The sequence below is a fragment of the Cyprinodon tularosa genome, unplaced genomic scaffold (genome assembly GCF_016077235.1).
Source record: "Cyprinodon tularosa strain WSP-4 unplaced genomic scaffold, ASM1607723v1 ctg166, whole genome shotgun sequence".
Classification (NCBI taxonomy): domain Eukaryota; kingdom Metazoa; phylum Chordata; class Actinopteri; order Cyprinodontiformes; family Cyprinodontidae; genus Cyprinodon; species Cyprinodon tularosa.
This window is the reverse complement of record NW_024038493.1, coordinates 2,476,272-2,490,914: the sequence shown is the minus strand read 5'-3', so window position 1 is coordinate 2,490,914 and position 14,643 is coordinate 2,476,272. Positions and strand designations below refer to the sequence as shown.

The window sequence follows — 14,643 nt, the reverse complement described above, 5'->3', positions numbered from 1 at the left end:
TTTAAGTATCTTTCCATTTGTGAAAAGAAAGGCCATTCACCGTGCCCAAAGCTCGGTGAATGGCCGAGTGGGAAACAAAGCAGTTTGGTGTACGAGATGTGTTAGCTTAAGGTATATATAGCTGTAGGGACATTTTGATCCCTACAATTTATGAGCTTAATAAGAAATTTCATTGCGTTAGCTTAAAAATTATTGACGAATATGATGCGAAAACCACTAAGGAAACAGCAGTACTGTAGAGGACAGATCAAGAGGTCCAGTGTAAAACTATGTGTCCAGAAAAATTCCTGGACCGTGAGGACTCTAGAATGTTTCCGGAGATTTGTTGCTACTGACCCATTCCTAAAGATTTTTCACTACCAGTGTAAGCACTAATGGTGTGGGAAAAAATCGATTTGGCGATATTATCGAGATTTTCAGATGCTCGATATAATATCAATCTTTCAGTTCCTAATATTGAAAAAAACATTTTTTTAACCTAAAATGATGAGGTAAAATGGACTACTGCGGCATCGCCACTATGACAGATAGAGCATTGGAGCCCCTTTGCTGTACGGCGCAACACTATATCTATAGTTGAGGCAGTCACGGTGGAAGAAGTGGACTGACTCAAACCCCAAACACCATGGATACCAAAATAACTAAGTGATCAATATCTTCTGATAAACATATACAACTCTTGCTCTCTGTTATATTATCTATTTATTTTTCATTTAATTTTGATAGCTGGAAAAATATCGCAATATATAATGATATTGCGATAATATCGTATTGTGATCCAAATATCGTGACACGTATCTTATTGCAACACCCATGCCAAAATTCACCCCTCGTAAGCACACTGTTGGTTAATATCTACAGCTGTTAATAACAACACTACTAAGTTGTTAATGACAACGATACTTCTCTTTCTCAAAGGGGCCAAGATGGCTTGCTGAAACACACATAGTCACTCATCCCAATCACACTGATGCAAGCACGCATTAACAGGTTGCCTATTTTCCTGCACCCTGCTTGTACTGCCACAATCGTTCCTTGAGGTCTTCATCAGTCAGCTTGTAGGAACCTTTGCTAAAATTTCTTCCGAGGAATCCCTCTCCCTGTGATCGACATTTTGAGTTCTGCCGCTTTCCAGATTATCTTTTCACTGTTGTCTGTCTGCAGCAATTTACTTCACATTTACTCATTAAATTTAGCTTTGAGATGTGAAAGGGAAAAAAAAAAACAGTGTAGAAAATGAATCATTTTCAGTAGTGTATAGAAATGTAACAACAGTGTACTTTTCCCCCCTTGAATGGGATTTTTGATCATCATCTCCAAGCTTACAGCAGTTCACCAAAAACAAACAAAGGAAATAACTAACAGTAGTTGCCCTGGATATTTTCAGGCGGTTGTATAAAGTCTGAGGTTGAACTACAAAGAAAAGAGATCGTTGCAGTTCTGGCCATCACATCATCACAGTAACAATAGGATTAGATGATTTTCACACATTTGATGGAAAATTCAAGAACACACGTTATAACCCGAAAGGCAAAAACACTGAATATGACGGGTAAGTCTTTTTCTGTTGCTCCTTCCATACTGCGCCTTGTTCTTTTCTCACATTCTTTATTCTTTTTCCACCTCATTCAGTGATGGTTTTCCTATTTAAGAAACTATTGCTCATCCTCTTTGCTTTTCTTTTTTCTTTTTTTGCTGGCAAATAATAGAAAAGCCTTTGTTTCTCTCACAGAATTGACACCAAGGTGGCTGGCAGTGAGTTCATGTCCCCAAAGCTGGATCCTTTGTGCGTCTGCCTTGGTGCATCATCACAGAGTACCTCCACCACCTGATCTTTTTGCCATAAGCATCTCATCGAGTGGTAAGAGTCTATCTACAAATAGAAATGGACCAGACTGGATATAGGGAAGGTGTCCGAGTTGGTTATACCTGTCTAACTCATTTGGATGTTGCTACAGCAGATGGCAAAGAGTCGGGTCGTTTTTTTTGTTCGACGCCACTGATGGTGGAACCAGATAGGATGTCCGGACGGCAGATTGGGGGGTGGGTGGGGCAATCTAGACCACAGTGTTTCGCTGCCTGTAGGGGGGAGGTGGCAGAACAGTGCCGGACTTTAGAGCAAATTCAGACATGTACTCTGAGTTTTCGGCTACAGCTGGCCGTATGTGTCCGTTCTGTTTGTAGAAGAGCTTGGCATTGGTTGTGCCTCCCTGGGCCCCGTCAGGGGCCACCTGTATGGATGATTTTGGGGGCAAGCTGTGCTGCCAGTACTCAGGATTGTCAAAGGTTACCTTGAGCTTCTTCCCACTGGCCTTTCCTGATGTATGCCCTCCATGTTTCAGCAAGCTCCCCGGATGTGAGTGGGTGAAGGTCTGGTACGCTGGCAGGCTTCCATGCCCAAAGGTGGCTGAAGTTGAAAGGGAACCGGATTGGCTCACCTGGGCTTGAGCAGAAGTTCCTGCTTGGCTTGTAGTGACGGAGCCACCTGGAGGTTTGATGGTGTTGTGGGCATGGAGGATGTGAGTTGCTGGGACATGGAGGCAGGGCAGGCCAGCAGGAGATGGTTGTACCGAGGGCAAAGGGTAGTGGGGCAGACTGGTCTGAACTGTAAGTGGGAGATGGGAACCTGGTGCAGAGGCTGAGATGGAAGAAGGAGGCAGATTGGGTAAGGGTAAACCGTTCCTCCTCAGGGCCTCCAGGCCCAGCTCAGCAGAATTGTGGAAGGTATTGAGGTAGAGGGGCTCGTTGATGTACTCATCCTCTCCTTTAGGTTGACTGTTGGGCGTGCTGTGGTACCCAGGGTTGTCCAAAGCGTGGATCTCACCATTTTTACGTCTGGATACAAAGGGGTTCTCCTCGATGGGGTTCAGATACTCTGCAGAGGGGAAGCCATAGAATAAAAGATAAGGAAGTTGTCACGATAGAAATGAAATCAATTTAGACAAAATAAAAAAGAAGAAAATACAGGGAAAGTACAGAAGGATCAAGGGCTAATAACTGCAGCCACAGAGGACCATATGGGCAGAACGCCAACAGTGGAAACTCCATCTGTGGGGGGGGTCAAAGTGGAAAACAAATAACTCTTCCCCACTGTGTCCAAGCCCCATAATCGAATGAAATTAAAGCAAAATTAATAGAGCGGGGCTGTATTCGGTGATGTAATGACTAGTGTTGCGCAGATGCCCTTTTTTGGCCCCGATACTGATACCCGATACCTGGCTGTGCAGTATCGGCCGATACCGATACCATAATAATGCAAAATAATTGCCATCATGGCTTTGTCAAGCTGCTGCCTACCTTTGTGAAGCAGGAAAAAATCTAATAGTGAATCCAGTAGAACTTTTTATTGCCTACCAGGAGTGGGTGACAATAGTTGAATAAACTTATGGCTCTCAAAATGGTATCGGTGCCCTATTTGTTGGTACTCGCCGATATCGGTGCAACACTAGTAATTACTAAAGGCATGGCAGGGTTAGGGTAAGTCTTCTTAAGCGTTGTACTGCTTGGTTTTCTCTTTGAATACCTGAGGAACTCTTGTCTTTCATTGCCGTCATGTAGCCCTCCTCATCAGTGTCGCCTCTGGACGTTCTGTCCCCCAGGAAGATGGTGGGGTCGGCACTATATCTCTGGGTCCCGCTGTCTTCCCCTGCAGCATGGCTCTGGCTCTTTCTATGCAGGCTTCCATTGCACCGCTGGTCCTCCGGAGCCGGTCCCTGGCTGCCAGAAGCTTCCTGGTTTCCGCTGCTTTGTGCCCCGGCCAGGGCTCCTTCCGACGCATTTGGGCCCCCATCTCGATAGCCAAACTGGTTCTGTGGTGAAGAATGGGTTTTTTAAGTAGTGGAAAATGCTAACATTGTTTTATGTTTTTTCCTTTTTCTTTTCTTGAAAAAATTTGCTATTTGTGCCATAAAAAAAAAAGGCAGATATAACCCCCAAAAAACCAGCATCCTTATCATTAAAACAGCCAATAACAAAACCCATGACAAACAGACTCCAGCGACCTAGGAGAACGGCGAGCGGGTCTCTAATTCACATCCATGTTGGATTAAAAAAACACCAATCACAACAATTGAATGCCTGGAAACAAACTAATGTGGCTTTTACATAGGTTTGCAAGTGTTCCTAAGCAGGAGGATAGGATCAATAGCAGGTGTGAGGGGCACCAGACCCACCCCAAACATCTCAACCACATTTTAATGTTTTTCAAATGCCTATTGTTCTGAGTGTGCAACAAACTGTAACTGTAAGTCATTACCACAATGTCAGTTCTTACACATTCAGTGCAGACATAGAAACTTTTGGAAAGCAGTAGTTTCTGGTATGACTAATATTTTTCTTTCTACTTTACAATTATGCACCACTTTATGTTGATCTTTCACAGTCTAATAAAATCTATGTATATTTTGGGTTGTAGACTAGAGTATGAGTACTTTTGTATCTATGGGGAAACATTGCAATGTCAACAATACAATTGTGATACAATACTGTAAACTGGACATTTACACCACTTAAATTTTAAAAATTAGCCAAGAACCAATTTGAGAACTTGATTGCTTCTGAGAAAGACTGGAATTTTAATATGAAAATCTCACAGGAGGCCTAAGAATAACAATAAATTAAAGCCTCCAAGTTTTGCTTTGTACCCATTAGGGATTGTGAGGGGCAGCCGGGTGAAGAAGCAATTCCTACACTCTAACTTCAAAAAAAGAATGAAAACCCCCAGAAGAAAACACAAAACATGACACGCGAAGCAGAGGGCTTCTCATGGTGCTGTGTTGGCTTGCCTTGGGCTGTTTAATGCAGCCCTTCTTCTTCTGCACTCGTGCAAACTGTGAGCACAGAGCAACAATTACATCAAGCAGATCAACAAAAAAACAACGAGAAAAAAGATAAATGTCCTGGAGTTATAGCTGTCCACCTACTCCTACAGTCTAACCACCCCTGCAGTCAACTGCCTCCTCCTCCAAATTTCTAACTTGAATCCTGCTTCAAATGAAGTCATTAACTGCCTCTTTTTAGTCTAAGTATGAAGGCAAATTGACTCAGATAACAGAGACCACCTCTGCAAAGGCATAGGAAATAACTAGATTCTAGCTTCAAAGGAAACTGTTTGAAAGATTAATTATTTCCCCCTGGTTTGACCGGACAATCAAAACAGAGACAGACTTACTGACCTTCAGCACTGGTTCCCGGCAAGAAGAGATTTGCAGATTGCAGGGGTTAAAGCTGCATAAGATGCAGAGCCTTATTCCAGCAGCACGAGGTACATGCCGCATTATCCTGCTCTTATTGTCTATTAGTAAACAGCTCGAGCCTTTTAAGAGGGGATGTGTTATTTGCTTAGAAAGTGCCCAGTAATGAAAGTCGGGGCCTGGGGACCTTAGTGCATAAGTCCAGATTTAAAGCAGGCCGTTGGAATGGAAATGTTGGAACTATAGAGCATTAGTGCAAGAAAATCACTGGTGTATTGCTAACTCTTAACCCCCTTGAGTGCTTCTAAAGGACAACAGCTTTGGCAGTAGTATATATGGGAGTCAGTGAATGACATCTGTAGAAATTACATGCCTTATCTCTTTGCTTTTATAAAATATCCAAATATTTGAGTTGAAACACTTTCAGAATAGTAATCAGAGTATACACAAAAAGTTTTCAAAATTTATAATTTAATTTCTTAACCTTACCAGCCACCTGATTTTAGCCTCTGCAGGCAATGTCTCTGTACTCCTTGGTCTGGGTTGGTGTGTTTTTGACATTACCCCAAAAAGATGACAAACGTTTGATATATTTGGTCAGTAAAAAGTTTTTTTTTTTTTGATCAAACCTTTTGACAAATTTTTCCTGCACATACATAGCAATAACATTTTACCCTATTTTTGTTGAATTTGTCGTTTTATTGCGGTTGGTCGACGTTTTGAACTTTCATCAACAACTTCAAACAAAAAGCAACCCTAATAAAAGTTTTTGCTGCACAAATGTACTCAGCATTTGACACCATTTTTAATTATTGTTGTTTATGGGAGATGGGTTGGGGTCCCGTCCTTTAGACCAATAGCTAATAACGTTACAACAAAAGCAGCACAAATTAACATTTTTGCTGCAAAAACATCTTGCACAACTTAAACCATTGAAGTTCAAACTTTTTTACAAGTGTGTTGTCGTTTTTTTCCCTCTCTATGCAAATTATGCCACTTCCTATGTTCTACTGATCGATGCTTGCATCTTTAATGCAACACTGGTTGTTCCAGGTGAATTGTAAGGCTGACTGCAGAAATTAAAATCACAAAAGGTTTCAAGGTGGTAACCAAGTAATGGTCAATGCTAATGCTAATTGGTGGTAAGAACTAATTTAAGAAGGAAAAGCAGCAACCTCTACATGGTTTCTAAGCAACTTTGTGTCAGGACTCCTGTCTGTGTGTTTGTGTTTCTGTATTTGTCTCCCTTCCTCCACCAGGAGGCGCCTGGTTCTGGTCCGCCTCCTCACACACCTGCTGATGGTTACCTCGTTAACGGAGTGTTCTTAAGCTGCTGACTGCCACTACGTCGACGCCAGAGTGTTTGCCAGTTTAGGTACTCTAGCCAAGCTGAGTTTAGCTGAGTCAAACTGAGTTCTTGTCAACCTTAGTTTTAACATTGTTTTTGTCTTTGCCTCTCGGCAGGAAGTCATCCTGCAAACTGTGTTTTTCGGTCCTTCTCTCCCTGGAAGGATAAACAGAGCTTTAAGCTCAGCTGGGGTTACAAACAGGAGGTTTGGACCCACTTTCCCCAAGAGATCGTTTGAGCTTCACACTGAGAAAAGGATTCATCTCCACTACGACCCTTTCAAGTACCGCAGGAGTGGCAGTCAGCTTCTCCGTTCACCTACAAACAACCGCATTGTGGGTAAACCCTGTTCCGCCCTCCACCGAATCAGACAAACACTGGAACTACAGCATAAAGACTAGAGTCAAAGATTCAACAACTTCTCTGCAAACGTGAGTCAGCAACCAGATCCTCTTCTCCAAGTTCATGAATCAAATTTCCCACTGAGCCTGAACTAATCGCTGTGCCTTCCCCTCACTTTTCAGTTCCGGTTGAGCTGGTTCAGATCAACACTTCTCTCAGCATTATCTCTTCAATAAAACCTGTTAAACCTTTTCTCCTGGTCTCCCTGTTTGGTCTTTAGCATTTGGCTCTGAACTTTAGTAAAATCATGACACTTTGCTTCCATTAGTTGGACACTGAACACCAACACTGAAAATGTTCAAGCTTGTTATGCTTCTTTTTTTTGTCTTGAATCTTAGAAATATGACACTGAAAATAAGCTTTTTTAAGCTCTGTCACTGAGCTACTAGCATCTGGCTACGCTTGAGCTCCATCTCATGTGACCTCAACCTATAATTCCGATTAGTGCAGAATCCTTTTGCTTGAACTTTGGCATCATAAACAGGATGTAAATGTCAAAATTTATGAAAAATATAGTCATTTATATATACTTAAAACTTCCTTTTAAAACAATATTAATACTTCTATTCTCCACCACTGTTTTAACTCTGAAAAGTTAGTCGTTTTGACGAGGAAAAAGTTATGTATGCATTAATATAAAGTATAAACTCCCTTTAAATAATTTTGTGAATCTCTAAGTAAAATATATCAAAAAATGTGCGGAAACATGGTTTAACAACATTTAATCTGACAAAATATATTGAACTAAATGATTCTTTTCTCGTTTTAATAAAGCCATAAGGTGCCGATTCCTCTCCCATCTCTGAATGGTAATAACAATAAAAAGACAGAACCCCCTTTATGTTATGTGGGTTTACTATCTCTTGGGGAGTCCCATTTAATGTTGATATTTAACCAATAAATAATGACATGATGGGATCTTTGGGAATTTTGTATACTTGAAGTAAGGTTTGAATAATTAATAAGATGCTTATTTATACATTAAGAGTCTAAGAATCCTTGGGGGGCAGATTTCTCTTTGCTCTGACTCTAGATTGCTGTGGATTGGAATAAATTTGAATATTTTCTTTATTTTGCAACTCGGTTTGCTTTTTGTTTAGCTTCAGGCACAAAATACATGAGCGTTATGAGTCAAGTATTGTCAGATGAAGATTGTTATGCATTTGTATAATAAACAGCTGTAAAATGGCAGTAAAGCAAATGGTTTAACAATGCAATGGTTTTGTGCATTTATTTTATTGCATTATTCTGTCATGACTATTTAGTTTGATCTAGGTTTAAGAAGCAAATATGATTAGAAGACTGAATGGATCAGATGAAGTAAAAATAAAACGCATTTTATGCTTATTAATTATAGTAAATTATACTTACAGGTTATCTGTTAAATGACGTTAGATGTTATGATTTATTTTTCCTCTTTTTTCGAAGATTTAGCTTCAGTTTGAAAAGTATTAAAGTGCAGTTTGTTACATTGAGTTATTAAATTGTAATTTGCCTTACAACAGATCTTCTTATCCATTCATAGATGTTGTTCTCACTTTTACTGTGGAAACAGTTTTGAGGTTTTTATCTCATCACTGTAAAACATCCAAAAGCCTCTCCCAAACGTGAGCAGTTCTCTTACTCTGTTGGAGTCTGCTGTGCCCGACGAAGCGGTCACGTTAAAACCCCGAGGCACCAGATACTCCTCTGCATCCATCAAGTCATCAAGGTCCTCTTCGTCCAAAAGGCTCTGGAAGAACTTGCTATCATTGGGGCTGGGGAGCTTCATCCTGTCGTCCCCCTGAATCACAAACATAAAAATGACAGGTTTTCGTTTTGGTCCAAATGCTAAATTCCAAATTGATTGAAATACTTAATTGGATGCGGAGCTCGGAAATAGTATCACCTCTGCCTTTAGAGAGCTCTTAAGTTTGTCCCACTTTAGTAAATAAAAACTTTAATATTTAAGGTAAAAAATAAACCTGCATTGTAATGGAAAAACATAATAATTTATAGTTTCACCCTGGTAAAAGCAATCACCAATAGACTATGCCAAGTCTCATTTCTGGGCTAGTCTAAGATTGGACTTACTGGCGAAAACGGACATTTAAAGAGTACACTAGACCTCAAATTTGACTTGTTTTTTCTGTTTTTAAACTATATAAATTCTTAACCCCTAGAACCCTACGGACCCACCGGTGGGTCCAGCTGCTACGTGACCTCGTTATTTTACCAAACCCCCAGTATTGATGTAAAAAACACATTTGGCACAGTTTGGTGACATTTTTGGATAAATGTGCCAAAATGGCCTCTCCGCCTAAGAAATTTCTCACTAATACCATTCTAAAAAAAATATGATTCATCCGATTGACTCCAAATTTGGTATATTTTTACACAACATTTAGATTAAAAAGTCTGTACTACTTTTTTGTGCTATAAATAATATTTTGGTAGTGTTTTGCAATGTTTATTTCAAAGAAAATTTTGGCGAGGTTCAAAAAATGCAAAATATTTTGTATTTTGTCCCTAATATTTCAGGCAGGGTCAAAGCTACAATGGTGCTGACACCAGAAAACCATTCTATGACATCTTACCTTTACAGACGTACCAAAAGTTTCTTCTTAAATCTAATAGCTGTGAGGCTATAAGTGATTTACTTTTGGGTGTTTTTGTCAGCCAGAAATTTATTTATACCCCCTTAGGGTGTAGGAGGTTAAAGGCACATAGTGATGTTCCCTACAGAGGGATAATGTGTGAATCGTTAGCTTCGGGAAAACAAAATGGAAAACAAAGCCTACTTTGTGTTCTGCTTAGGTGATATCTAGACTGTACAGGTCTGGCATTATCAGGTCAAGTTAGGCTGACTATGCCATCCATGTCTGATGACACCCTTATGTTCAACTAAAGGTCCAACTAAAAGCCATATTGGCAATGACTTTCCCATGTCAACTATGTCTTGGTAGGAGACATACCTGGATGACCAGATACCGCTGCGGATCACGAGCCATTCTGCAGAACTCGGCGGCTAGTTCCTTGAACTTCGGCCTGCTGTCTGCATCAATCATCCAGCCTGGAAGAGAAATAAGGGAAACAAAGCGGAGCTGCTAAACACATTCACAATAGATAAAACGGGTGAATGAGGAGGCAAACTTCTGGTTCTTCACCTTCCTAAAGATTCTTTACCATCTTTAAATAAAACACTTGTCTTGACCTTCTCCTGCTTTTATAGCCTTTTCAGTTCAGACCAGACGATCATTGCTGCTCTTAAAAAGCTTTTCGGGTGCTGCATTTCTAACAGAACGTGCTAAATGTTTCACCAAATACATTCATTTATGGCAGGAAGAAAAAAAGACTATTCATTTTAATTAGCCTCTTTTTAACATCAGCCTTCATTTTTTCAAAGAATGCCATATGAGCAACAGAGATGCTCGTTTTAATTGAGTTCTTTACAGGCGACGGACCGAGTGTGTCGCTCAAGGGCATTGGAAGAGATGGATAAAAAGAAGCGAAGTGCGTTTCTGTTCTTTTTTTTATCTTTCATTCCAAGGTCCTCCCCCGCCCCCACCCCCCCCCCCCCCCCCTTCTCAGGCTACAGCTGCAGTAAACACAGCTAATCCCTGAAGAGAAAATGAAACAGCAGGTGGGGACTGGGCTGCAGATTTCAGTGACCACCCCTCGCTTAGATGATCGGGTTGATTTTTGATCACAAAGATTTAAAATGATAGAAAAAGATGTTTCAAGCCCTGATAAGCTGAAAGTTTTATGTTTTATATTAGTTGGAGATGCTAAAGAAAGCCATTTATAGAGGGAAACTTTCGACTGATTTAAGGAACTGCTGGATGAAAGGACAGAAAAAGCTCTCGGATGAGACTTGTTTAGTTATTGCCCACATCTCATCCAATTCTTTAAAGTAAAAGAAAATATCTCAATCCTCCAAATTAGCTAAAAAACTTAAAATTTGTTCTTTTAATAGTAAATTTGCAGTCCAAACTCATTGTGGACATTACAGACTCTAACATTTGTTTTCAATTCTAACCCTTTCAGCTGAGAACCCCAAACAAGTCCAGGAAAGTTCCAGTTCATTGTGGCATTGTTGGCGTACGCTCAGATTTCCGAAACAGAAACCGTGCAACAAAAAACAAAACAAAAACGATAACTAGTAAGTGGGACACATTTGTATGCAATCATTTTCAGGGGCATTTCAGGCAGAGATGAGTTCAGACAAGGTTGAGTGATAACCAGACGGGTACGAGGGAATCTGGCCAAGAAAATGATGGTTGGCATAGCTCGAAGCATGTTCTGGCAATATGCGTCTGGACTGTTTCCTGGAAATATGGGAGGGTGGATCAGTCTGCAACCATGCACAGAAGCACCAGGGCTCTGAATACAGCCAGGAAAAGGGAGCGACAGGGATGATGAACGAGATGGGGGCTTCTGGAGGGGTCATATGAAAAGAAAGTTATGGGTAAGTATTGGGCATTTCAAATACAAGATGGCAACAACAAAAAAATAGCATTGTAGTCTCTGGTGAGGCTGGCCTATCCATCACAGACCCTAAACCACCATCAGTTTGATTCTGGCATACTCGTTACAAACCAGCGTCTCTTCTGGCCTTGAAATGAAGCTGAAGCATCAATACCGTTTGAACGGGTGAATATAAAAAAAAAGATGCATGTAGAACCTCCCTAGTTGGATATTTAGTACTTTTACTTTTTTGTCTCTATTAAACCATTTATTAAGGGACTCTTGATCCATTATTGTTGCAAACCAGTATCACATTTTGGCAATAGAAATTTGAAAATACGCATTTTTAACATTGAAAAAAAAAAGATAGAATTTAAAATAAATGCAATCCAGTAGTGAAACTGAATTTTCTTTTATAAAAGTAAAAAGGTTTTAGCTTTTTTTTGTTTTTGCAAATTTCTGTTTATCGGATTGACCATTACGAATTCAATTTTCTTCAAATTGCGTTTTACAGATCAAATTCTCTTCACTAAAGAGGGCGGCCTTTCCTTTGAAGCGAGGGGTGGAATTTCGATTGGCCACCAGGACATTAACGACATTTTTATTGGTCCCTGTGCGCAAGATTGACTTTATGTATTGGGCTTGACTAGAATGTAATCTGTAAAACCTTATCGAAAAAGAATACATTTTATAAAGCTCAACCTGAAAAGAAAAATGTGGGAAAAAAAACCTATAAAATACATTTATTTTTTCTAAATAAACAAAATTCAGAAATATAAAATCTGTAAAAAAAAAAAATGAAAATGATTTCCAGACAGCAAAGGGATTCTCAAAACCCATTTTTCCTATTTAAACCTTTCTGGATTTAAATATTTTTTTTTATTATTCAAAAAATTGGCTCTTTGCTTCCACTAAAAATCCCTCCAAAAGACATGATTTTTCTTCAGAGATGACTAGCAGGATTAGGGATACAAATAAACCTTTAACATCAAGTTTTATTATTAACACTAGACAAAGTTTGGCAGAGTACTTAATCAAAATGAAAAAATACCATGTCAATGGTGCAGGGGCTAAGGGACTGACCCATTTATAGAAGCTTATGTCCCCCCACTGTACGGAAGAGGATTAGGGCCACTGAAGAAAAAAAAAAAGTTAACTGATTTTTAAATTTTATTTCAGTCAGAATTCTGACTGAATTCTGACAATAAAAAAGTCAGTATTCTGAGAAAAAAAGTCAGAATTCTGAGAAAAAAGTCAGAATTCTGAGATTAAAGTCGGAATTCTGACTTTTTTCCCATTCTATACTGAAATAACATTAAAAAAAATCAGTTAACTTTTTTTTTTTTCAGTGGCCCTAATCCTCTTCCGTACCCACTGCCTGTCTGCTTACTATTCTATATAACAAACATAAAAGCCACTAAAAAATACCTAAAAAAATCCTATAACAAGTGAGAAAAACTGGCCCTAACACTGTGCAATCTGGAGCTGTGTGTGCTACGTATGGTTTTATTGACATTATTCTGTATGTACCCTATATTTCTTTAAAGCAGGAAAGCAATAAAAAAATTACCATATCTTTTTATATGACTAGTTTAAATACCCCTGTAAACAGCACACATACAAACAAACAAACAAACAAAGTGATGCATCCCTTAAATTATTATTTTAGCTCCATAGATAAAACATACTCTGCATAGCTGCATGAATTTTAACAGCATTTTAATCCCTTAACATCTTTAACATATAGAAATTTAAACAGTAAATCAGAGGAAATATAAATAAATTGGACAAAGCGCTAAATCCTGAACTTGTGGTTAATCTTTGCCTTGAAATGCCCTTAGCTGGGAGTAGGAGCTAAATAAACAAACTTTCCCTTAGTTCATACTCTATTTTGCTGATAGAATGCAGCATCTTTCTCGACTTTCTGGCTAAGTAGTTGCCTGGCAACATCATCAAAGCAGTTCCTACTCCCAGCCACAAATCCAGCATGTGTAGTCCTAGCCACTCCCGCACTTTGGCGCGCATTACTCCAAATGTAATGTTTTAATTAGTGATCTTTAGAGGTGCTGACAACGGAGAAGGGCTTTACCCTCTGCTTAGCTGCCCCACTGCTGACACCAGCCGCATATTAACCAGCAGCTGATTTAATACTATTTTTATCTACTGCCAGGCCCAAAATGGGCAAACCTCACAGATGGAAAGGCAACAAAAATAACTGTCTTGCTTCACTTAAACCTTGTATTTCATCATCCCTGTTTACTAAAGTATTCACGTTTGCTCACATTTCACCATGACCATGTAGACGTCGATGGTGCATATGGGAGGCTGGGGCAGGCGCTCCCCCTTCTCCAGGATGTCTGGGATTTCTCGCGTTGGGATGCCGTCGTACGGTTTGCCACCGAATGTCATCAGCTCCCAGATGGTCACTCCTTTTTAGGACGGAACAAGAAGGGAAAGAGGAGAGAAGCAGGAGAGCAATCGAGTGAAAATGAGGTTTAAGAAAACAGGATTTAAGGTCATTGACGTCTCTTTGAAAAGGAAAAAAAATGCATTTAGGACGCACCATAGCTCCACACGTCGCTCTGATGGGTGAATTTCCGGTAATGGATGCACTCCAGAGCCATCCATTTGATGGGCATCTGAGGAGACACACAGCGGGACCGTTCACATCTTTTTAAACCCAAAATGGTGAAACAGTCATTCCACAAAAACCGTGTCTATTAGAAGATCTACTGCAGTTCCAACTAAGATTTTATGTTCTGCTATGTTAATTTATGCTCAATAATACTAGTTGAATATTCCTCTGTTCCAATTTAAATCTCCTCCTACCTGAACTATGCAAGGATGCATATTTTCACCTTCTTATTAGGTAGATTATGGCGTGCATTTTGCGTTATTGTTGTTCCAATGAACAGATTTGGTCATTTGAAATTAATTAAATTAATTCAGAAATAATATCTAAAAGAAAAATATTCAATCACTGAAACTTCTTTTTCTCAGAATTTAGATTTCATTGTTCATTTTTTAAAACAAATTATTTAAAACAATGTTTTACAGGTTTTATATTTTCTGATATTTTTCTGAGTTTTATGAATTTCATTCTTTTCAAACTGCCTTTTCCAGATCACACTCTCTTCAATTCTTTCCTCTGAAGTGAGGAATAGTCTGCAAATATGGTCAGAAAGCATTTCCTATAGTGATTAAAGGAAGAGGGGGCTTGAATTTCCTCCTCTTTCTCTCCTCCTTGCTCCGATT

General features: G+C 39.5%; 1 protein-coding gene across 2 annotated transcripts in view; it reads right to left on the bottom strand.

Moving 5' to 3' along the window:
• Nucleotides 1-685: 685 nt before the first annotated feature.
• Nucleotides 686-14,643, bottom strand: part of LOC119780802 (receptor tyrosine-protein kinase erbB-4-like) — a 465,078-nt gene continuing 451,120 nt past the window's right edge. For both annotated transcript variants that reach the window (XM_038280976.1, XM_038280977.1), the window contains exons 22-27: nt 13,952-14,027; nt 13,671-13,817; nt 9,897-9,994; nt 8,567-8,725; nt 3,524-3,809; nt 686-2,875 (exon numbers count right to left, since the gene is read on the bottom strand). In XM_038280976.1, coding sequence (XP_038136904.1) covers nt 2,058-2,875; nt 3,524-3,809; nt 8,567-8,725; nt 9,897-9,994; nt 13,671-13,817; nt 13,952-14,027 — 1,584 coding nt within the window. In that variant the 3' untranslated portion in view covers nt 686-2,057. The remainder of the gene's footprint in view (nt 2,876-3,523; nt 3,810-8,566; nt 8,726-9,896; nt 9,995-13,670; nt 13,818-13,951; nt 14,028-14,643) is intronic.